At 37.4% G+C, this 24831-nt stretch overlaps 1 protein-coding gene across 1 annotated transcript in view; it reads left to right on the forward strand.

The window, feature by feature from the left end:
- PKD1L1 (polycystin 1 like 1, transient receptor potential channel interacting) overlaps nucleotides 1-24831 on the forward strand; it is a 172095-nt gene that overhangs the window by 78869 nt on the left and 68395 nt on the right. The window contains exons 24-33 of the mRNA XM_027837267.1: nucleotides 1501-1627; nucleotides 3748-3943; nucleotides 7143-7199; nucleotides 9724-9936; nucleotides 15971-16213; nucleotides 16674-16787; nucleotides 16915-17072; nucleotides 17591-17691; nucleotides 22537-22732; nucleotides 24377-24460. Coding sequence (XP_027693068.1) covers nucleotides 1501-1627; nucleotides 3748-3943; nucleotides 7143-7199; nucleotides 9724-9936; nucleotides 15971-16213; nucleotides 16674-16787; nucleotides 16915-17072; nucleotides 17591-17691; nucleotides 22537-22732; nucleotides 24377-24460 — 1489 coding nt within the window. The remainder of the gene's footprint in view (nucleotides 1-1500; nucleotides 1628-3747; nucleotides 3944-7142; nucleotides 7200-9723; nucleotides 9937-15970; nucleotides 16214-16673; nucleotides 16788-16914; nucleotides 17073-17590; nucleotides 17692-22536; nucleotides 22733-24376; nucleotides 24461-24831) is intronic.

A 24831-nucleotide genomic window follows, 5' to 3' on the forward strand; every position in this document is an offset into this window, starting at 1 on the left:
TAAAATTGTCCCCAAACTAGCTCTTTCTCCCTCTCTCTTCCTCCTCCTCTTCTTTCTCCTCCTCTTTTTCTCCCTCTAAGTTTCTAAAGAAGGCATCCACATTCCAGAGTGTGGCAGGCTGAAGTAGGTTCCTTCCCTCCCTCTCAGGATATTGTTAGTTATGTGACTAAACTCTAGAAATAGGACAGAGTTCAATTTGACCTCACAGGAGAGGTAAGACTTACTGAACAACTTTCCTCATAGCAGTGGGGCTTATCAAGACATAGCTTCAGTCTATGACTACATCTCCAGCATGTAGACCAAAGGAAGAGTCCAAAATGTGAGAGCCATGTAGTTCACTGGTTCTTTGGGTGTGTTCAGGGAGAAAGGAAAGAGTTCACGATTCCTTTTTCCTACAGAAAACAAATCTAGGAATCAGATATATATAAACCACAAGAGTCAATAATGTTTCTCAACTAAATGCACAGTGAATTGTTTGACTTATAGTTTAAGATGCCAATGTTATCATTGCCTGTGAATATTTGAGACATTTGAACTCAAAATGAGTGAGCAATGGGAGAATTTTCACCATATTTTGGTTGTGAAACAGATAGTTCTGCCTCTTTCCCAACAATACAAGCCTGCAGTGATTTCTCCTCTTCTGAACTCCTGAAGCACTTACTGTCAATTGGGATTAATTATATATTGCCTTGGCTCAGTGTGGCATGGTGGAAGAGGCTGGATTAGTAGTCAAGAGACATGAGTTTGAGTATCAGGTCTACCACTTGCTAGCTGAGTTACCTCAAGCAAATCATCCTGCTGAATCCTTAGTTTTCTTATGTGTAAAATGCAAATAATACTTGTGCCATCTACCTTCTAGGATAGTTGCAAAGAAAGTATTATATAAATCAAAGAACATTATAGAATTAGGAACTATCATTGATTTAGATTTAGAAGGAACCTTAGAGGTCATTTAGCTCAGTCTTCTCATTTTCCAGATGAGGCAACTAAGGCCTACAGAAATTAAGTGACTTGCCTGAGATCACTCAAGCAAAGCCAGGATTAAAACTTAGGTCCAAATCCAGGACTCTCTCCCCTGTACCATTTGTTTTAATGTGTGTGTGTGTGTGTGTGTGTGTGTGTATGTACATGTAAATGACATAGTCAACTCCTTGATAGGGTAGCAGCATTATATCTTCTTTCAGTCCCTCCAGTACCTCACAAAGTGCTCTCTATATATCTGTGAGGCATTCAAAAAATAGGTTTTTGATTTATTGTTAACTATTATGTATAAAGTTTAAAATCTGTCTCTTGTATTTCTGACTTGGGAGGTAAGATAGTTTGCCATTTCATTTCACACTGAGCTTTTCAAGGATAAAACTTGTCTTCACCTGCCACTAATTGACTATTAATATCTGAAATGTTGAGACAGTAAGCCTGCATTGAATCTTGGGATAAGAGGAGGCTTTTGATGCATTCCATATGTACGCATTCATATTTCTCTTTTGTCTTCTGTTGTAGTAACTGTCTTTACTGAGATCACAAACAGATATGGCTCTAAATCTCATCCCTGTGCTGTGAATGTGACAGTACTGCCAAGTTTCCATAGGAACATATCATCTTTGAATTACAGGCCAGAAGAGGATCTGTAAGTAGCATTTATAATGAAAAAGCCCTAAGAAAGCATTTATGTTTCTGAGAGGTCATACTTGGATCAGGTTGGCAATGGGGATGAAGTCTAACTGGATGAGGGTTTTGGAAAAAGAAATAGTTGAGTATCACATTCTCATTTAGAATTGGGAGGATTAGGATTGCTTATACTATCATTGGAATATGTGTTTCTTCTAGGGATTTCATACCTTTTAATACAGTTTCACATATCATAGAATTTCAGAGTTGGAAGAAACCATAGAAGGCCATCTATTCCCACTGATGCAAGAGAAAAGATTCCTTCTACAACATCCCTGACAAGTCATCATTCAGTCTTTGCTTGTAGACCTCAAGTGAAGGGGAAACCACTACCTCCCATAGTAGCCCATTTCACTTTGGGCTAGTTCTAATAGTGAAGAAGTTTTTATATTATATTATATCTAAATTTGCCTCTTTTACCTACTGTAACTTATTCTGCCCTTTCAGGCCAAACAGAATTAGTTGGTACCATGCTAGGAAAATGAGGAGACACATAGATACATTAGATTTAATTCCTCCCCTCGTGGAGCTATAATCTAGTAGGACATACAACACATACAAAATGAATTCTGTTATTACCTGATTGATTGATCCTATCATGCACATCAGAGCAACTATTCCAACCCTTCTCATGTTGTTCCCTATAAAAACCATCCTCTATCTCCCTCCTAATAGAGGAGTTTGCCTCCTTAACCTTACTGAGAAGATGGAGGCTATTTGTAATGAGCTTCCTCTTCTCTCTCACTCTGTACCTCCAAATTCACCATTCCTCTATTAACATTATTGCCCACTTTCTCCTCTATTATTCTGATCTGTGAGAATGGAGGAGCCTTTTTTCTCATCAATGCTGATCTCTAATATCCTAAATCTCTTCTGGGTGCTTGCTGACTTGCTCATTACTCTTATCATTTTGAGTCTCTCATTAAGAGTTAGAACCTCAAATTCAATGTATCTAAAACAAAACTCATCTGTACCCTCCAACACACACATATACCACTACTAACCCCTGACCCACCCCTCTTTCTAATGTTCCTATTTCCCTCAAGGGCACCATGCTCCTTCCAGTTCCCCAGTTTCACAACCTTTTAGTCATCCTTGACTTGTCCTTTTCCCTCAACCTCTTCATCTGATCAATTGCTAAGTCCTGTTGATTTTACTTCTACTTGTTTTGATTTCAAGAGAATCTGTATTTTCATTCCCATTTTATAGGTTTTTCTTTCTCTGCTATTATTTCCCACATACAACATAGGTTCTTATTGTTATTTTTATTATTACTCTTTGTTATAATAATATCAAAGTTAAAATCTTTATTTATGACATAGTTTACAGTTTATAAAATGTTTCTTTGAAGTAATCCTCTAACATTAACATAAAATGATTCAAATTTTATGGATGAGGAAATGGAGGCTTGCAAGGGTTAAATGGTTTGCCTGTGGTCATAGAGCTAGTGATAATGAACCCAAGACTTGAACCCAGGTCTTCTATATTATGTTTTGGAACATGCTTATAGGGTATCTTATCATTGCCTGGCTTAAGATTTCTTACTTTAGTTTTATATGTAATATATATGTATATGTATGTGCATGATATTTATATGTAGTAATTATATCGTTAATAATAGCTAGCATTTATATTGTACTTTAAGATTTGAAAAACACTTTATAAATATATCATTTTATCCTTACAACAACACTGGGAGATAGGTACAATTATTATTTCCATTTTATAGATGAAGAGATTGAAGCAGACTAAGATTTTGACTTGCCTGGGGTCACATGGCTAGTAATTGCATGAATTGGATTTTGAAGTCAGTTCTTCCTGACTCCATGTCCAGGATTCTATACATTGTGCCATCTAGCTGTACACACACACACACACACACACACACACATACACGTTATATATATTTATGTGTGTTCATAAACACACATGCATGCATATATGTATGCATATAGTTATACATGTGAGTATTTGTGTGTTAAAAATCCACCTGGGAGAAGAGTTTTATTTTGTTGTTTTTTTTTCTTAGCAGGTATATTGTTATTGCTGATATATTGGTTAAATTACTTTTTTCTTTAGGTATAATTCAAGTCTAAAAAACCTAACCATCCTCCTACTTATGGGGAACTTTGGAGAAATTAGAAATTATGTCATAATGCTAACCAGAATCCTGAACCATTTCTATACAGAAGAACAAAGCTCCACCTTTGGCCTACAGTCACAAATGAGGAATTTATTGATTTCTTCAGTGTGCAACTTATCTTCGCAGGATCAGGTATGTGTGTGTCTGTGTGTCTGTGTCTGTGTGTTCTTTTCTTCCTTTATTTTAAGTTTTATTTTTATTATGAACTTTAACACCAAAAAGAGCATTTCTGTACACATAGAAGAACACAAAAGAGGAATCTTCATGAAGATATGAATCTCCATTTTACACTGCTTAGTTTTTTTTTAAGTAAATTAGAAGACATATTACTTTCAAAACTGTCCTGCTTATTTGTGTTTCCTTCTGAAATTCCTTCTGTTCTCTTCTGTACATTCTTTAAAAATAGCCCTCTTTTGGGGGGGTATAATGTTGCTAATCCCCCAACCTTAGCTTTATTAACCCAGTGAAAAAACAAAAAAACCAACAAGCAAACCCTTGTAACAAACTAGAAGAATCAAGCACGATGAGTCCATCCAGTGGCCACATCAAAAAATGTGCCACTGCATCTTGTGTCAACCACCTCTATTGGGACATGGGTAATACTCTCCATCCATGTCTCTGGAGATATGGTTGGTCGTTGCTTTGATCAGAGTTCTGAAATCTTCAAAAGTTGTTTTTCTTTGTGATGTTAATTTTGTATAAGTTGTTCTCCTAGATCTTGCTCGCTTCACCTCGCATCAGCTCATAGAGGTCTTCCAAGTTTCTTCTGAAACTGTCCACCTTGTCATTTCCTATGGTGCAATAATATGATATTATATTCACACGTCATAATTTTTTCTGCCATTCCACAATTGTCTAAATGCTAATCTAAGTAACACTCTTAGATTTTAGTTCTTTTTTTTTTTGCATCCCTCTTCTACCTCCCTTAATGCTCACTTCAGAATCAGGAGCTTTGTTTTTCTTGTTACTGTTCTCTCCCCTTCTTTTTTCCTTCTTAACCTCACTCCTTCCTATTTCTCTATATTTCCTAGGTCAATTGGCTCTTTGAGGTTTCGAGTGCTGGATCTTCAAGGATCTTTTCTGGTATCTCCAACAGGGTTAGGGACCTCAGAGCTTCTGGGTTTGGATTATTTTGGTCAAAGTCCCGAGACGTGCTCTTGTTTCCTGGGGCTTCCAAGGTCCCTACCCTGAGGTTTTCTGGCCACTTTAAAGTTTTCTCAGGGGAGCCCTCCTCTCCTGCTGCTTCTAGACTCAGAACCTTGCAGGCTATACAAGCCCCTGGTCTCCAGGACTCTGTCTCTGCTTGGAGGAGAGAAAGGCAGACCCTTCTTTTCTATTGCATATGGCTGCTATTTGTGCATTTCTGGGGTGGAAGGGGTCATTTATTTTAGTTTCTCATTGGAATTTCTTGATTATGATTCGGTCTGGTGAGAATTTTAAAGTTTTGTTGGAATAGGTGGGAGGAAAGGGAAGATAGCAGCTTTCCTTCCAATCAAGTGATCATTTTGGTAGCATCAGGTATAAATTATAGCAGCATGAGTATATATATCCACACACTCATATATATGTGTATGTATATGTATGTATTTATGTCCATAGAAGTTTGTGGTCAACTCACCTATTTGATTGAGCTCATCAGCATTGTGTTCTAAACCAGTAGTTTCCAAAGTAGGGGGCTGAGACCTTACTCCAAGGTCTCAACCAATCAAATGGGCAGGAAGGTGGATCTAACCCTTCCTGTCAAATAGTAGACTTATTTCTAACAAAATCATACCACTCCCAAAATACATAATAACTTAACATCTCCCCACTTCAACCCTCTCACCCCCCACCCCCCCCACACCCTAACTGCTGGCCTGCCATGATTGGGACAGCATGGGTCCCTCAAGGTGGTTGTAACCTGACTGGGACCCAGGACCTTAAATCAGTCATCATGCAGCAAAAAGCTACCTCCTCTGACTCCACATACACATTGTCTTCACACTCTGACCTCCAAAAATACCCCTCAGAGTACAGGATCTGTACTGGGGCTATGGTAGGTAAGAACTGCCCTCTTCTCCCTACCTCCCCCACCCCCAATTCACTTTCTTTTTTGGAGTGGGATATTAGCAGTATAGGATGAATAGCCACAGATGGGGTGAAATCTGCATCAGAGATTTCACTGAATTATCTTTCTGCCTAAACCCATCCTACTTTCACCTTCCGTATTACTATTGAGGAGCTCTCCATGCTTCCAATAATTCATGTTGCTACTGTAATGTCATCCTCAACTTCTCACTGTCTTTCACCCTCCATATCTAATCTGTTGCCAAATCTTGTTATTTTTACCTCAGTAATATTTCTTCCTTGTGTCCCCTTCTCTCTATTCACACAGCTACCACTGCAGTTCAGTCCCTCTTTACCTATTGTTAGAATTATTGCAATGTCTGCGTATCTGATCTTCCTGCCTTGCGTGTCTCTCTACTCCCATCTATCCTTGACACAGCTATCAAAGTGATCATCCTGAAGTGAAGTGCTGATCACATCACTTTCTTTCTCAATAAACTTGAGTCTTTTGTAGATGAGAGGAGAAGTGTGTTCCCTTGTCAAATTACTGTGGAAAATCTTACAGAGATATACAAAAAGTACTTCTTCCCACTCCTTGAATATTTTATCAGATCATTTATTGCTCAAAGTTCTCATGGCTCTTATTGTGTCATGGTTCCTTAGAATGTTAAAATGTGTTTTGGAAGTTTCTTCAGTAGTAAAAAAATTTAATTCAGAGTTTTATATTCAAAATTGGAAAATTTTTAGTATAGAGTTGAATGGTATTATGGAATTCTGCTACTTACCTACATTGTCTGGGAACACATTAGACAAAATGCAACTACTAGACTTTGGAGGACCTTGTCAATCTTGATATATGAGATTATGAATATTCATTGAAGAAACATTTATGGAACACCTACTGTATGTAAGGCCCTATCAGGGGCTTGGGACACAAATATAATTTCAGTTAAACAAATTCAACATGTATTTAGTGCCTACTATGAGCAAGGAAGATAATGTCTGCCCTCAGGGAGCTTATAGTCTACTTATGTAATTAACAAATATGTAGGAAACCAAACTCAAAATCACACACACATACTCACACTTACCCCTTGGCAGCCCAGGAGACAAAGTGTAGTGTTAATGTGGTCTCAAATAAAAATGATCTCTGATAGTTTTGTTTAACCTAAAGTTATCATTTTAATCTGAAAAGCAATAGCTATTTTCCCTGATAATTTTTCATGAAGAAGAGATAAAATGCATGTCAATGGTTTATCCTAATTTTCCTTTATTCTTTCCTCAGGAAGAAATGGCTGATTCTATTCTAATGTTGAATGAACTAATAAGTATCTCCAAGCAGGTAAGTCCCAATATAATTAATTTCAAGGTACAATTTCCTTCTTGTTTGCATAATTCTAAAGGCTCCTGTTTAGGTCAATAAATATTCATAAGGAATAAACCATACTAAGTACTATACAATATAAGTAAGAGTAGAAGATTTATCTGCTTTTATGGGGGTTCCCTTAGTAACTCTTAACTCCAATCCAACTTTAAAATCTTGCAATTCTGTAATCTCATGATATTGTAATTTCTGAAATAACTGGTGAGGAGTATTATCCAGTAGGAAGTAAATTCAAAACCTGGAGAAGAAATGGATTTAAAATATGTGACTGGGGTGAGACATTAAGAACTCTACTAGACACAATTCAGCATAGTTAAAAGGGAATTGGGTTTGGGGTCAGAGGAAAAGAATTTGAAACCTGACTTCATACTTATTTACCTTCATGGCATTTGGTAAGTGGCTTAACATCTTTGGATCTGAATTTCATTATCTATAAAAATTGAGCGAGTTGGTCTTACGGGTTCTAAATCTTTTTAGTTATGTACCCCTTTGGCAGTCTGCTGAAGCCTTATGATCCATTGGCAGTCTGCTGAAGCCTTATGATCCATCTCAGAATAATGCTTTTCAGTGAATAAAATAGATAGGATGACAAAGGAAACCAAGTGTATTGAAATACAGTTATCAAAATGTTTCTTTTGTTTTAAAAAAAGAAGTTCATTGAATTCAGATTAAGAAACCCTGGACTATATGATCTTTTACATCCCATCCAGCTGTTAATTCTATGAATTTATGCAATATCCCTATGCTGTCTCGTTTTGGTATAAGTATTACTCTTTAGTTTTTATTAACAAGAGAAGTATAATTGCATTTTTATCTTTAAAGCACTATTATCCATTTAGAGATTCCAATAGTTTACCTAGGGAGATAGAAATGGTTATTGTTTTAAATCAATTTCTTCCATATCAAAACTGGTTTTAAAAATAAACTTCTAATTCTTGAGATAAGATTTTGAGATTACATTTAAAGATAGTTTGTATGATTGTGGCAAACATTCTTATGACAAAGTTTGAAAAATGCTTTAATTACATTTTTCTTTTAGTGTAGTAAGTTATATGAAAGTCAGACTTGTGGGAAACTCAAGCCTCAGACCATAGCCCTATGACCAAAAATTAGAGAAAATTAGCTTGAAGCACTTGAGTTCAGTGCTCAGAGAGATTTTTCACTAAAAGTAGATTAGGCACTCACTCAGAGCCTTTGGGACTCTTCCTTAACATTAATTTGCTAACAGTTTTGATTATCCTATTTCCCAGACTTCAGCAGATAAGCAGTTAAACCAGTAGGGCTGGGACTTGTGGCCTAGTAGTGTCACTTAGAGATGCAGGGACAACCAGGAGAACTGATGGTGTGAAAGCCTGATGGGAAAGAGATAGAAAAATTCAAAAATAGATACCAAAGAATATTGCGTAGTATAGCACAGGGGAGAGAATGTTTATAACTATGATCCCATATCATCAAGAAAAAGTGAAGATGTTTTACTGTTTAGTTTCTTTAAGAAGGGAGGAAAGGAGGCAAAAAGGAAGGGAGTTCATTTTGGAAAAATTACCAACAAAAATAGACAAAATTATGATAAAAATTTTGGTGTTTAAACATGGATAAACTTCAGTTACCTAGAAACTGCTATTTCTAAGTCCCCAAAGACCCTTGAGAAATGCAAGATTAAAAGTCTCTCAAGATCAGGGACCAAGTCTTAACTATTTTTATTTCTCTTATAGTGCTGACACCATACTTTGAATGTAATAGATATTTACCAAATACTTGTCAAATGAATGAATGGATATGTCCACTCTCTCTTAGCTGAACATTTTTCCTTTTTTTTTTTTTCTCTTAGGCAGTTGGGGTTAAGTGACTTGCCCAGGGTCATACAGCTAGTAAGTGTCAAGTGTCTGGTCTGAGTCCGGATTTGAACTCAGGTCCTCCTGACTTCAGGGCCGGTGCTCTATCCACTGTCCCTTGAACATTTTTTTCTGATGTGACAAGAAGGGGAATAATCTTTCTACTAGCTGTAGGCTTTTGAAAGTCTTTTCTGATGTAAAATTTTCAGATACAGTTTATGATAGGACCTGACTGCTTAGACTTTTCTGATGGGGATGAATAAGGAGTTTAATCCTAGAGACCACTATAGGGCCCCATTTATGTTGAACAAAAATTACCATCAAAAGCTAGAACCTCAATCAATTCCTTATATTAATTAGATAAAAGAAAACAATGACAGTTTTAGGATGGAAGAGCATTTTAGGTTTTAGAGATTATTTAGTCAAACCCTTTCCTGTTATCGATAAGGAAATCAAGATCCAGAAAAGTTATGTGCCCAAGATCACGCACCTACTGAATGTCAGTATCAAGGATAGAGCTCAGATCTTCCAACGTAATTTTTCATTTCACTAATGTATATTTCCTAATGATGATGTGGGAGGTGATAAAAATGATCATTCAAAGGGTGAGATGAAATATGTTACTCAATTATCTTCTTCATTTCGTAAAGGTAACATTTGATAGTGCGGTTCTGATAATCAAATATGTCAGAAAATTAATTGATCACAACAACTTATTTGGCCAATTTTTGATGAATAAAGAGCTGATGTCCAAGCTGGTCATTCTAGCATCAAAGGTAATGGAAGTGAAAGAAAAGGAAAAATCCAGGAATGCAAAACATTTCAGAGAAGAGGGCATTAAAAGCATTGCATATTTGCTACTGGTGAGTCATTTTTTTTTCCCTCACAGAAAAAATTCAATGATTCTCTGTTCTAGAGGTAGGATTGATTTCTGATGTGTTTTCCTTCATTGTTATGGGTAATCGTTTGGTGTGCAAAAAGTCACACCATAAATTTATAGTAGTTCTCAATATATTAAATTTTTCTCAATGAATATTAGATTATTTACATCTTTCTATTTCTTCATGTTTGCATATCTATGTGTATGTAGTTCACTAGAGATTATCTAGAATTATACTGTTTTAGAGTGGTTAGGGAACTTGGAGGTCAGCTAGTCTGATTTCATTTTATAAAGGAAGAAATTGGGTTTTCAAGAGATGAAGTGATTTCCCCCAAGGTTCTATGTCTTTTAAATGGCAGAGCTGGCACTTGAACCCTGGCCTCCTGCTTGCCAGTGCAGGGCCATTTCCCTAATGCCATTCTTTCTCAGGTTCAAACTCTTAAAGGATTTTCTGATATATGGTGTAAAGGTACCACTGAAGGACGGCTGCTTGCTATAAAATAAATGTGATGAATTATTTCTAAAATGTTTCAGTAATGCCATATTCCCTAAGGATGCCGAGCACCTGGACTGGACTAGAATGGATCTATGTTTTCACTGATTTAGAAAACTCCCTCTTCCAATGCAGTTTGGCAACTTCTGCAAGTTGAAGTCTTGAAGAATGATCTAAAGTATTGAGAGCTTAAGGGCCATGCCTAGGGTCACATAGACAATATATGCCAGAGGCAGGATGTCAAAATAAAGAAATATGGCATTCATTGTTTTTGCAAGACAATTCTAGAATGGTAATATTTCTGCTGCAGTGGCCCTAGAAGCATCCCTCAGTAATATAATTGAGTATTCCATGTCATATATCATTGTGACCTGACTAATGTTCACTATCAGCTTATTGGGTGATATTTCTATTGAGTCCTTTATTCTTAGCCCAATTAAAAAAAGATAGCTCTCTCTCCTCCCTTCCACTCCATCTGCCTCCCTCCCTACCTCTTTCTCCCTCCCCGCTCTCTGTTTGTGTGTCTCTGTATGTGAGTGTGTGTGTGTAACATATATTGGTGACTACCTCTATTAAGGACAAAGACAGGATTAGAAATTATACGTCAATATAAATTGTGAAGGGTCAGCAAAACAAATAAAGCAATTCCCTTTTTAACAAATAAAAACAGGGTGGGGGCAGAGCAAAGATGGCAGAGGGAAAGCAGTGACTATCTTGAGCTCTCTCCCAAAGCCCTCCAAATACCTAAAAAAATGGCTCTAAACAAATTCTAAAGCAGTAGAACCCACAAAAAGACAGAGTGAAACAAATTTCCAGCCAAAGACAACCTGGATGGTTGATCGGAAAGGTATATCGCGCGGGGGAGGGAGAGGAGCACAGTGTGGCGTGGGCGCGCAGGCCGCAGTGACCTTGGAGCAGGCCTCAGAGGACTGAATCGTGGGCAGCTGTGGCGGTTTCCAGATTTCTCAACCCATAAACGCCAAAGACAACTTAGAAGGTCAGTGGGAAAAGTCTGTGACTGCGGTGAGAGAAGGAGCTAGGTCTGAGCCACAAGTCTTGAGCGTGGCCCAGGGCCGCGGCTTTTTCCTGAGTTTCTGGCCCACAGACTGAGGGGGAATCGAGTGGCTGATCAGAGGGGAATTCCAAGGATCTCTTTGCCAGTGCTGAGGTAGGAATATCTTGCTTTACCAGTGCTTGGATCTGGGTCACAGTTCTGAGGGGCAGTCCTGGGGCAAGGAGGAATGCTGGTGTGGTGGAGCTTGTTGTGGTGGTGGGGAGAAAACACCTCGCCCCTTATCATAGCACCTTGGAAGAACTGAAAATTTACAGGTCCCTAGAAGTACCTCTGAAAACAGCTGTACAAACCCCCGAAGCTTGGGACAGTACACTCTTCACATTGGAAGCAGACTTTTACCTTAACAAAGAGTTTAAAACTCAAGTAATTGGCCGGGATCATGAGTAAGCAGTACGAAAAGAGTCAGACTATATTATCTTACTTTGGTGACAAAGAAGATCAAAACATACAACCAGAAGAAGACAACAAAGTCAAAGCTCCTACATCCAAAGCCTCCAAGAAAAGTATGAATCAGTCCCAGGCCTTGGAAGAGCTCAAAAGGGATTTTGAGAAACAAGTAAGAGAAGTAGAGGAAAAACTGAGAGTGATGCAAGAAAATCATGAAAAACAACTCAACAGCTTGCTAAAAGAGACCCAAAAAAATACTGAAGAAAATAACACCTTAAAAAATAGCCTAACCCAAATGGCAAAAGAGGTCCAGAAAGCCAAAGAGGAGAAGAATGCCCTAAAAAGCAAAATTGGCCAAATGGAAAAGGAAGTCCAAAAGAATACTGAAGAAAATACTTCCTTAAAAATTAGAATAGATCAATTGGAAGCTAGTGACTTTATGAGAAATCAAGACACTATAAAACAAATCCAAAAGAATGAAAAATTAGAAAACAATGTGAAATATCTCATTGGAAAAACAACTGACCTGGAAAATAGATCCAGGAGAGAGAATTTAAAAATTATTGGACTATCTGAAAGCCATGATCAAAAAAAAAGCCTAGACATCATCTTTCAAGAAATTGTCAAGGAAAACTGTCCTGATATTTTAGAACCAGAGGGTGAAATAGAAATTGAAAGAATCTACCGATCTCCTCCTGAAAGAGATCCCCAAAGGAAAACTCCTAGGAATATTGTAGCCAAATTCCAGAATTCCCAGGTCAAGGAGAAAATATTGCAAGCAGCCAGAAAGAAACAATTCAAGTATTGTGGAAACACAATCAGGATAACACAAGATTTAGCTGCTTCTACATTAAGGGACCGCAGGGCATGGAATATAATATTCCGGAGAGCAAAGGAGATAAGATTACAACCAAGAATCACCTACCCAGCAAAACTGAGTATAATCCTGCAGGGGAAAAAATGGTCATTCAGTAAAATAGAGGACTTTCAAGCATTCTTGAAGAAAAGACCAGAGTTGAATAGAAAATTTGATTTTCAAATACAAGACTCGAGTGGAACATGAAGAGGTAAACAGGAAAGAGAAACCATAAGAGACTTATTAAGGTTGAACTGTTTATATTCCTGCATGGAAAGATGATATTTGTAACTCATGAGACCTTTGTCAGTGTTAGGGTAGTTGGAGGGGAAAACATTTACGTATATATAGATATAGATAGATAGATAGATAGATAGAAGGCACAGGGTGAGTTGAAAATGAAGGGGTCATATCTGGAGAATAAAATTAAGGGGTGAGAGAGGAATATACTAGGAGAAGGAGAAAGGGAGAGGTAGAATGGGGTAAATTATCCCACAAAAAAAAAAACCAAACAGAAAAGAAAAGGCTCTTACATTGGAGGGGAAATGGGGGAAGGTGAGAGGGAATGAGTGAATCTTATTTTCATAGGGTTTGACTTAAGGAGGGAATAACATACACACTCAATTGGGTGTAGAAATCTGTCTTACCCTACAGGAAAATAGGGGGGGAAGGGGACAAGAGAGTAGGGGAATGATAGAGAGGAGGGCAGATTGGGAAAGGGGGTAATCAGAAGCAAATACTTCTGAGGAGGGACAGGGTCAAAATTAATAGAATAAATGGGTGGGTGGGATAGGGTTAAGGGAAATAGAGTTAGTTTTTTTTTTAATAGAGTTAGTTTTTCACAGTGTGTCTACTATGGAAGTGTTTTGCATAACTGCACATATATAACCTATATTTAGTTGCTTGCCTTATCAATGAGGGTGTGTGGGGAGGGAGGAAGGGAGAAAATTTGGAACCCAAAGTTTTAAAAACACATGTTTAAAAAAAATGTTTTTACATGCAACAGGGAAATAAGAAATACAGGAAATAGGGTACAGAAATCCATCCTGCCCTACAGGAAAATTGAAGGGGAACAGCATAAGAGAAGGAGGGGAGGGATAGAAGGGAAGGCAGACTAGGGGAAGGGGTATTTAGAATGCATGCCATCTTGGGGTGGGGGGAGGGGTGAGATGGGGTGAAAATTTGGAACTTAAAATCTTGTGGAAGTAAATGTTGAAAACAAAAAAATAGATAAAAATTACCATAAAAAAAGAAAATATAGAAAAAAAATTTAAAGAAAAAAATGATAAAAAAAGATAGCTGCTGTATTCATTAGATGTTCACACAACTTAATGAAGTCATTTGAGTCCAGGGTTGTAACTAGGTTGAGGGTAAATGGAGCTTTTCCCAAAGTGCTGAAATTTAAAGGGACATATTTCTTCCTCAGTGGTCCTTTGGCTTTCTGTCCCCAAGACTCATGCTCCTCTGCTGGCCCTATGTCATGATCCCTATATCTTTAGCATGATAATCTCTGCTTCCTGACACAGGCTACCAGTCGTAATAGCAGCATTGAGCCCTGGTGGCCCACTACCATACCTATTATACTTTTCCGAAAGCTAAAAGAGACCTTACCACTTACCAACCTCCACATCTACATATCCTGTCCTCCTGTGGTTGAAAGATTGGAGTCACTTGCTCCACTGAAAAGAAACAGACCATACTTTCTAAAGGACAGATCACCCTTCTCCTTACCTGAGTGTACTTGAATGGAAATGACTCATACAGAAATTGTCTATGACATAGTGAAGCTGAAGGCCACTGTGTTCTGGAGGTGGGATCCTAAGACCCTTCATTCACTCAAGCTGAGCTCTTTCGTCTTAGTGGCCTTGAGGTCCTTCCCTGAAGTCTCCTATCCATTCTCCGCCCCACCCCCCCATTCTTTCCATATTTTCCTCCAGGAAAAAAAATTCCTGTTTTTGCCTCTACTTCAATCTGGCAAAAAATAAAAAAAAATATATATATATATTTGTGGTCACACTTTTCTTCCCAAAGCTAATCGCTATTTTTAGTTAATGCTCTTTTGGAGTTCTAAGAGCCTTAATGAGAACAGATATTGTCATTTAGTAAATGAAATATTAGGTTGAGAGTAAAAGTATCAGTCTAAATTACTTGTTGATAATAGTCATGGTGGATCACTCTCTTATGGAACAAACTAAGACATTAAGATTTGATGCTCATCACATGGCAAGGAAACCAAACAAATATGAGTCCATCAACCATTTAGCTTTTTTCCTCCTCTGTCTCCTAATTCAGTAGATAGGTTTCTACAATTATTTTTGTTGTAACTAAACTGCGCATCTCCCTTTCCCAGTCCCCTTCTCCACCTTCTTTGTCCCCTTCCCTCTTTTCTCCTCCTTTTCTTTCCCTTTCTTCCCTTCCCTTCCCTTCTTCTACCCCCTTTCTCTTCCCTTTTGACCTCTCCCTTCTCTTTCTTATCCCTCCTCTCTTGCTCTCTTTTCCCCTTCCTCCTTCCCCTTTCTTCCTCCTTACTTCTCCCTTTCTTCCCTTTCTCTCTTCCCTTCTCCTTCCCCCTTCACTAAATTCCCCTCCCTTTTTACCCTACCATTCCCCTTCATTCCCCTCTTTTTCTCTCCCTCCCTCTTGACTTTCTTCCTCCTACTTACTTCCCCCTCTCTCTCGTACTCTCCCCCTCCATCATCTCTCTCTTTCCTCACTTACCCCCTCTCTCTTCCTTCCCCATGGGTAAATGTAATTTGCTTAAATAAAAATCTGATGGTGGGGTAAGGGTGAGAATAATTTCTATAGTCTTTTTTAGTTATCTCTCCTTATTTGTGTTGTATTTAATTCTAATTATATTTCAAATTGCATTTTCACAAATTTGTAAGAAAAATGCCTTTTGGGGAGCAGAGTCCTGTGACTTTCTAAAGGTCCTCTGCACTGTCTCAGGGTCATGAGAGTTCTATAGTTCTACATTCTTTAGAGATGCAGGACTTCTTACAGATGATGATTTAAAACTTTTTTTTTGTGGGGGGCAGGCAGTGGAGTTAAGTGACTAGACCAGGGTCACACAGCTAATAAGTGTCAAGTATCTGAAGCTGCATTTGAACTCAGGTCCTCCTGACTCCAGGGCTAGTGCTCCATTCACTGTGCCACCCAGCTGCCCCCTGATTTAAAGCTTCTTGACATGCTTTTGTGCTTTGTTTCAGAACTATGTCTCTTCAAGTAAGGAACCTCAATTTAATATTAGCACTGGACAATTGGAATTCCAGACCAGTTTACATTACACATTTCACAACAGTGTTGAACATGTTGGCTCTGTTGAGGTCCACTTACCAGATGCCCTAGATGAGCACATCTCTGATAGAATGGGATCGCACAGCCAGTGCCACATCAGTCAACTAATATACTTCAAGGAATATCCATACTTGGAGGAGAGAGTTCCTGTTCAGGTACAGCATGATAGTTGACACTTCATGTCCTAAGACCCTATTTATGATTGATCACCTATGGGAATGGAATCCAATGACTATGTATCAATAGTAAAAGACATAGTAAGAAAAACTGCTGTGATTGGTGAGTTCCTGCCAAGAACCTCCATTTGAGGAAGGGTTGTGTTCACTTCTAATCTGGCTATGGTTCTGATTCTCTGTACTTTTATACCTTACTCCCAGTACCCCTGTTTTCCAACTCTGTTTTATATGTTGTTTTCCTTCATTAGACTATAAGCTCCTTGAAGGTAGAGACCATCTCATTTTTTTTTTTTGTAGTTGTATCCCCATTGTTTAGCATAGTGCCTGTCACAAAAATTATTTAATAAATACTTTACTACCTAACTAAACATTTACTTTTTAGAAGAGTTAACTAAGGTTTTATATTTTGCAATTAAGATGGAATATGTTGTTTTCAAAGATTGATAGGGCTGTGGTTTCCCTGAGCCTCTACAACTGCACTAGTAAAAAGAAGATAAACATACAAAGACTGGAGAGTCCAGTGAGAGTAGTGTTCAAGAAGATCAGCGCTCAGGTAAGGAGAGCTGTTCTGAACCATCTACCTTCCTTTCTGGTTGCAGTATATTACTTTTGTTTAAAGAACCATTTGTACTTTCAAAGAAAACAATTAGTTGGATATTTATTTCTTTTTGTGTTGACAGGATAGTGGGCAAAATAACACAATATTTTCATTACATCGTGACAAAGTGAACTTCCATTATTTCTCTGGGCTTCCCGAGGCCTCCCAGGAATCCCTACAGATAGTAGTGGAATTTTCTAAAACCAACGTAAGAACTTTCCCCATAATGCTGCTTGTCAGGTGGGTCTCAGATTTACAATGCAGGTAATTTCTAATAATAGCTGGCATTTATATAGCTCTTTAACATTTGCAAAGCACATTAAAATGTTTTCTCATTTGATCCTCTCAACATCCATATGAGGTAGATTTTATTATCTCCATTTTATGGATGAGAAAACTGAGGTTGAGAAATCTTAAGTGACTTACCCAGGGTCATACAACTAGTGCTTGAGGCAGAGCTTGAACTCAAGTCTTTCCAATGCCCAAGTCCAGCGTTGCTCACTAAACTACTCAGCTGCCTCTTCTTGGTAGGATCTATTCCCTTATTATCTAGATTTTTTAAAAAATAGTAGTATGGATAATTTGGTCAGCAAAAGGCAGATGTGTGTTAAAAATCCAAAATGTTCCTATCAGGGTCATAGCAATGCTTTCTTTCCATTCAGACTTTCTTGCAGTAAAATAGCTTCTAATGAAATATAACAACAGGAAAGGTAACTTAGTGGGAGTAGAATCACCATTGCTTTGTCATTTTTTCCTAGGTTCTCTGAAAAACCTACTCTGTCTACTTTTAACGTGAAACAGATTCGCTCCTGGGATGAACAAGTTGTTCAGATTTATATACCTGCTGTTTCCCTGAAAGGTCAGTGAAAGGTACTTATGATTTAGAATTTTAGTCTCATTTATATAGCATGGGAAGTGTCACTCCTAGACTAATGTGTTGACTGTTCCTCAGAGAGCATTAATGTAAAAAACCTGCAAGGAGTTGTCTTTAATGGAATAAATGTGTATTTTATTTTAAATTGAGTAGAGTTGTAAAAATTATAATATGATAGAGTAGAATCCCAGGATAGCGTGGATATTAGCACATAAGGATGATTTATAGGCTGTCCAAGTGATAGAATACAGAATACATGCTGGACACTCAACAAATACTTGAATGAATGATTGATTGTAGTTGCCTCTTAAATGGTCTTCCTATCTGCAGGTTCTCCCCTTCCAGTTCATCCTGCACACTACTGACAAATTAATCATCCTAAAACACTGCTCTCATCATGTCACTCCTTTGTTGAAAATGTTCAATGACTCCCCATTGCTTGGAGTATACAGTTCAGTTGCCAGCCATGTTCCAGATTTACTTTTCCATATCTCCTGTCACCTGTTCTATCCAATCTGGTCACTTTATTGCTCCCCTGAAAATGCCCATGCTGCTCTCCCCTAGGCTGTGCTCCCTAACTTGAAAGTCCATGCATTTCCTCTATGCCTATCCAAATCCTACTCATCCTTTATGATCTAGCTCAAGCCCCATTTCTTCCATTTGACGCTTCCCACTTCTCTGCAAATCCTGCAACTACTATTATTTATACCATTGGTCTCCGAAGTGGGCACCATGGCCTCACCCAAGAGTTGTGTAATAAATGAGTTGGAGAGTAGTGGGAAGATGGGTCAGTCACTTCTCATCTTCCCCACATGTAAGCTCATTTCCAATACAACAAAACCACGCCTTCATTCAATTAGAGTTCAAGACTCTATCCACCCCCTCCTTATACTGACTTCTCATGGATAACTTTGACTCCTCAGGGTAGTTATAACATAATCTAGACCCAGACACACACTGGAGTTTAGCAGGCAAAAGTATCCCTCCACCCTAGCATCCTCACACGCCTCCCAGGTTATTGGCTGCTAGAAGCACCCTTCAATGAGCCAGTTCTCCGCTTCAGAGTAGTGGCATGTGACTAAGACTACCCCTTCTATACAATGTTTTCATTTTCTCTGTGAGAAATAATTAGTAGGCATGGCTGGGTTGTACGGTAGATCTCATTAAACTATCTTTTCCCCAAAGCCACACATCTAGACTTAGAACTTTTTGTTTCCATTACACTATGAGTTTCTTGAGAGATTATATTGTTTTTTCTTAAACAAACAAACAAAAAAAACCCTCCAGCTTTTAGTACAGTACCTGGCACATAATAGATGATTAATAAATTCGTGTTGACTTGATTTGACTTCATAAGGGGCATCACCATCTTCCTAGTCTCCTAGGTCCTCAGCTTCTCCTTAACCTTGACTCCTTACTCAACTCAAATTGCTTTCTTCAAAGTAGCAAAGATTTCTTAAGTGCCAGATCTGCCAGAAGGATCTTTTCTCAGTCTTCCCACTTCTTGACCTTTTCTTAGCATTTGACACTGTTAGCCATTTTCTCCTCCTGGATATTTATTCCTTCTTCTTTGTGTTCTTAAAACAATATGTTGGGGCAACTAGGTAGCTAAGTGGATAGAGCACTGGCCCTGAAGTCAGGAGGACCTGAGTTCAAATCTGGCCTCAGACCAGACACTTGACACTTACTAGCTGTGTGACCTAGGGCAAGTCACTTAACCCCAATTGCCTAAAAGCAAACAAACAAACAAACAAAAAACAATATGTTAATGTGACACCTATAAAAACTTGAATATTTTCATATTTGGAAAAGTTGGAAACAGAATTTTTTAACCTGTGTAAAAATCTTTGAAATGAAGACTCTGTGAGTTTTGAATCCATTTGATAGAAATTAAAACATGAAATACCTTTCAATTAGTTTGCAAGAACAAGTGATTAAAATCAAGGAAGAAGGATGTTTACTAGCCTAATTTCAGCAAAAACCTTTGCATAATTTTCGGATGGAAATGAAAAATTAGTATCTTCTATTCATAAACAGTCAATGATGTACTTCTACCATTTGGACCTACATATCTTTGTGAGTTATCTTTTTCAGCTTTTATAAGCAATTAAAACCAAGTATCAAAATATTGTTTCATTATCTCATCCTCTGTAATTTTTATTTTTGTGGAAGTTTTGCAATGTGTGCAGTTATACTTTATGAATAAAGAAATATACACATATTAGTACTATGTGCTCAAGATATTTTACTGATGGTGTAAGCTATTAAAAAAAATTTCAAAACTGCTGGACAATACTACTCATAGAAGATAATTAATTAATATATGATGACAGAACTAGAAAGAATCTTATAAATCACCTAGTCCAAATACTTTAACTTATGGGGAAATTGAAGCCTAGTGAAGTTAGGACTTGTCCAAGACAGGAGTAGAATTCAGGTGGCCTTATTTCCAGCATAGGGCTTGTTTCGCTATCTCCAAACATGTTGGAAGGAAAAAGGAAGGAAAGGGAATGGAAAGGAAAGGAAGGGAAGGGAATAAACATTTCTATGGTACCTGTTACATACCAGGCACTGTGCTAAGCACTTTACCTCACAATCCTGTGAGCTAGGTGCTTTTTACTATCACCATTTATAGTTGAAGAAACTGAGGTAAATAGAGGTTAAATGACTTGCCCAGGGTCACACAACAAGTAAGTGCCTCAGACTGGATTTGAACTCAGGTTTTCCTTACTGCAGACCCAGTACAGGATCCATTATGCCAGCTATGTTGGCAATTAAACTTATACTGTCTTGTATCATTTTGTCTAGTATTCTTTCATCCTGATACAAGGGATTGTTATTCAGGCACAATTTAAAATAGACAGAGAACCTCTGAGGTTCCTTCCAACTTTGGGACTCTGTGCTTCTGTATTCTTTGAATATGTACACCCAGATAACTTAAGAGGCATCTTTGGCTAGACCATAAAGGGAGGGGCTCCTGTCTTATACTCATTTTGTATCTTCCATTGAGTATTGTACATAATAGGTATGTACTAAATAAGTATTAGATAAATAAATAAATTAGTTAATTAAATTCATTTAATAATTTTTTTTCTGACTTGATTTTATGGACTTTCAGGGCTAGATGGAACCTTGGAAGGCATTTAGTCCAAACTGCCACCTAATAAAGGAAACTTTGTTATTACCTAGAATTTTGGGATTTGATTGCACATGTAAAATGCAACTAGATAGTAGAGTGATGCACTGCAGAATAGATTTTTACTTTATTTCCAGTGTTCCAGTAGGAACAGGGAAGTGGCACACTGAATAGAATACTACTCTTAGAGTCAGGAAGACCTGAGTTCAAATCCAGCCTCAGACACCTGTATAACCTTTGACAAGTCACTTAAACTCTGTCTGCCTCAGTTTTCTGATCTGCAAAATAAGAATAATAGCAGATTCTAGTTGCCAGGGTTTCTGTGAAGATAAATAAGATCATATTTGTAAAGTGTGTTGTAAACCCTAATGCACTATATAAATGCTAGTTTGTTTATATAGTTATTGTTACCAATTCACATAGAAACCCCAATCTGAAATTCTAGAATATGAAATATGTTCATGGGATTGCTGTTCTCAAGGTTTTTTCATTCAGTGATACCATGTTGTATTTGACTTCTACGTAAATTTGAAGGTTGCAATTGGTAGCCTTTTTAGGCTGCTAAAATTTTTATTTCCTTTTGAAACTGAACAGAACTTTGGGTCCAATTCAGTCTGCTCATCTTGTATAAGTGTAGCCTAAGAGGGCTTCCTTCAAGGAGTAGGAGTAGACACTTGTAATGCCGTCTATCAGGAAGGACAAGGCTGGATGATCTTTTGGGCTTGGGATTTTTGAAGTGGACTCTGGTGACTGAGTGTCAGCCCCAGTATAATGAGACTTTGGAAACTGGGTGGCCACCAGGCTGCTACACTAGCCTAGGCTTGGAATCGGAGCAGGTGGAAGCTCCCATGCTGATCAATGATGAGATTGGATATGAGAAGAACCCCTGCACTTCCAGTAGGCAAGAGAGGGATACCCAATTAAAAAAAAAAGTAGTGTTTCCCTAAAAGATGGAGCCTTTTCTATTTGTTCAGCTTAAGTTAAGATCTCAGTAGCATCAATTATGATTTATGCTATTTAAAATAATGCGTATAATAGAGTGATTTCCTTTCTGATTTTATCACTTACAAATTAGACAATTATATTGAGAAAAATACCACATCAAAGACAAAGAGCTTTGGATAGAAGTTTTAGTTACAATCATCTGGACCTAGGAACCAAGAAAGTCTGAGATTGTTATGTGTAAAATTATGGATTCCCTGAATCTTATATAATTGCAAACCCTTCTGAGTGAATATGTGTATGTGAGGCTTTTGTTGGTACATAAAATATTACACATATACATATATTTAAATATATTAAGTATGTATTTTTAAATATTATATACACAGATGTATTTACGTACAATAAGCCTCTGATGTTTGTGGAAAGAAACCCTACGTTTAAAGTCAGAGTATATGGGTTCAAATAACCACTCTGCTTTCATGTGGCCTAATCTGCTTGCCACCCTCTGTCTGGGCTCTAGTTTCTTCAACTCCAAAACAAGAGGCTTGGACTGACCAATGTCTCTGGTCTTTTCTGGCTATAAATCTATCATCCTATCAACCTTGGGTATAAGAAGAATCACTTATAACTGAATGCTACAGTAATTTCTAGTCTATTGTGTCTCATGGGTTTTACTATGTCTTATTTGATTTTTTTAAGGGAATTGTTATTTCTTTTTGAGCATTTATTGTATTTTTTTTTCATTTCAGATGCAGCATCTGGTTATTTATCCTTGTTGGATGCTGATCATGACAAAAAGCCTACAAACAAATACTTAGCTAACACTGTGAACTATACTGTCAGTTTTCACTGGATCCGATGCCTGTTTTGGGATGAGAACAGAGGATGGATATCAGAGATTTCTTATCCACAGCAGGGAACTACTCCACAAACAGTTAACTGCAGGTATTAGCACCATTTTGGGAAAGGATCCTGGGTTTCTTAAGTACCTTTTCTTTCTTTCTTTTTTTTTCTTTCTTTTTTTTTTTTTTTGAGGCAATTGGGGTTAAGTGACTTGCCCAGGGTCACAGCTAGTAAGTGTCAGGTGTTTGGTCTGAGGCTGGATTTGAACTCAGGTCCTCCTGACTTCGGGGCTGGTGTTCTATCCACTGCGCCACCTAGCTGCCCCCTTAACTACCTTTTCTAAATGAATACATCCCTCCTCCCTACAACTCTGGGTTACAGATTATAATGTGTCATATGTATAGTGAGTTCTCAGTAAGCACTTGTTATATAAATTTTCAGTATTAAGCTTTGAAAATCATCAATGAAAAGAACAAACAGTACCACCGATATGTAAAAACTTGGTGATCTTGGTGATCTTTTTGTCACATCATTTAGTGTTGTTGTTTTTTTTCATATCATGCTTGTGTAGCTTCAAAACTAGCATTTTCTATTACTGAAGACAATTGTTTTATTATTTATTTTGCTGTTTGTGAACACAAACAATGGACTAGTTTTTGTTGTTATTATTCAGTTGTGCCTGACTCTTCATGACCTCATTTGAGGTTTTCTTGGCAAAAATGCTGGAGTAGTTTTCCATTTCCTTCTCCAGTTCATTTTTTTTTTTTTTTTTTACAGATGAGGAACTGAGACAAACAGGGTTAACAGGGTTAAGTGACCTGCACAAGGTCACGCAGCTAGTAAGTGTCTGAAGCTAGATTTGGACTCAGGAAGATGATTCTTCCTGACTTCAGGCCTGGCACTCTATCCATTGCTCTACCTAGCTGTCCCAGTGGATTAGTAATTATATCTATTTTAAGTTAGATATGGACCTTCCCCTTTAGATATGCCATTAATACTTCAATCTTTCACTGGATTCAGGACTTTATTGATATGAGTTTTCCCTCTTTTGGTATAGATAATTATCCTAGCCATGCTTTCTTATCAAATGTGACTATTGTTCATAATCATTCACAGATTACCCTAAGAACAGCTATTCTAGGAACAAGAACACTTCCTCTGACTCTTTTTACATTTCAAATTTCCTGGTGTAGTATTTCCCCAATTCAACAGTTTCTCTAATTCAACAGTTATCATGTATTCTCCCTGCACTACCACCCCCACCTCTTGTTCCAGTCATAAATTTTACTTTAGGCCCTTATGATAAGCCAGTTCTTTATGAAACTTCATTTTTGTAATTATCTTTTTGATGCTATATTTGTCCAGAGCAAATCAAACATCATTTTGGATACTAAAGTCTAAAAAATTATATATAGCTCACTATAATTTTAAAAATGCAACTAATACCACGCTTAGTGACAAAATGGAAAACAGCAACACTTATCTTAAACTTTATAGCCTATTTAAAAGATAACTCAAAAATGCAGTTTTTAAAGATTCCAATAGAATGCTTCCAACTTGGTAAATAAGGCAACTATAATTATTAGAAGTTTTTCCCCTTTCACACTTCTCTAATGGATATCTCAAACTAAAATTCTAGTATGTGCTCAGAAAACTGCTATAATGATATAAAATTTTTATCATTGTGTCAAAAAATAACTATTTTTACTTTTAGATGGTTTATACTAATTGATATTGTTCTCCTAGTTACAATCATTTTACAACATTCACTGTTGTAAGAAGAAAACTAAATGCTGACTTTGAAATGAATGATGTATCTCTACTAAAGAGGTAAGCAAGCTTCACTAAGTGAAGCAATATTTCATCCTTCAAGGAATCCTTTCAGTCATTTCTTTCTTTCTCCCTTGTTAATTTTTCTTCCTTCTCTCATCCCTTAAGATTGGTGATCCTCAGTGTTTTGTCCTTAACCTTCTTCTCTTCTATCTTCACATCTTCTCTATTTGCAATTTCATTGCCCACAATTTCAACTGTCAACTCTCTGCAAATGCCTCCTGAGTCTATATGTAAAGCTCTGGTATCTCTCTTGCGCTCCAGACTTATTTTCAACATATATTGAACTGAACTCATCTTTCCCTCAAAACCAGGTCCTCTCCTTAACTTTACTACCAGTGTTAATGGTACCACCATTCTTCTAATGATCC

This window comes from Vombatus ursinus, unplaced genomic scaffold (genome assembly GCF_900497805.2).
Source record: "Vombatus ursinus unplaced genomic scaffold, bare-nosed wombat genome assembly UNPS02014820.1, whole genome shotgun sequence".
In the NCBI taxonomy this organism is placed as follows: Eukaryota; Metazoa; Chordata; class Mammalia; order Diprotodontia; family Vombatidae; genus Vombatus; species Vombatus ursinus.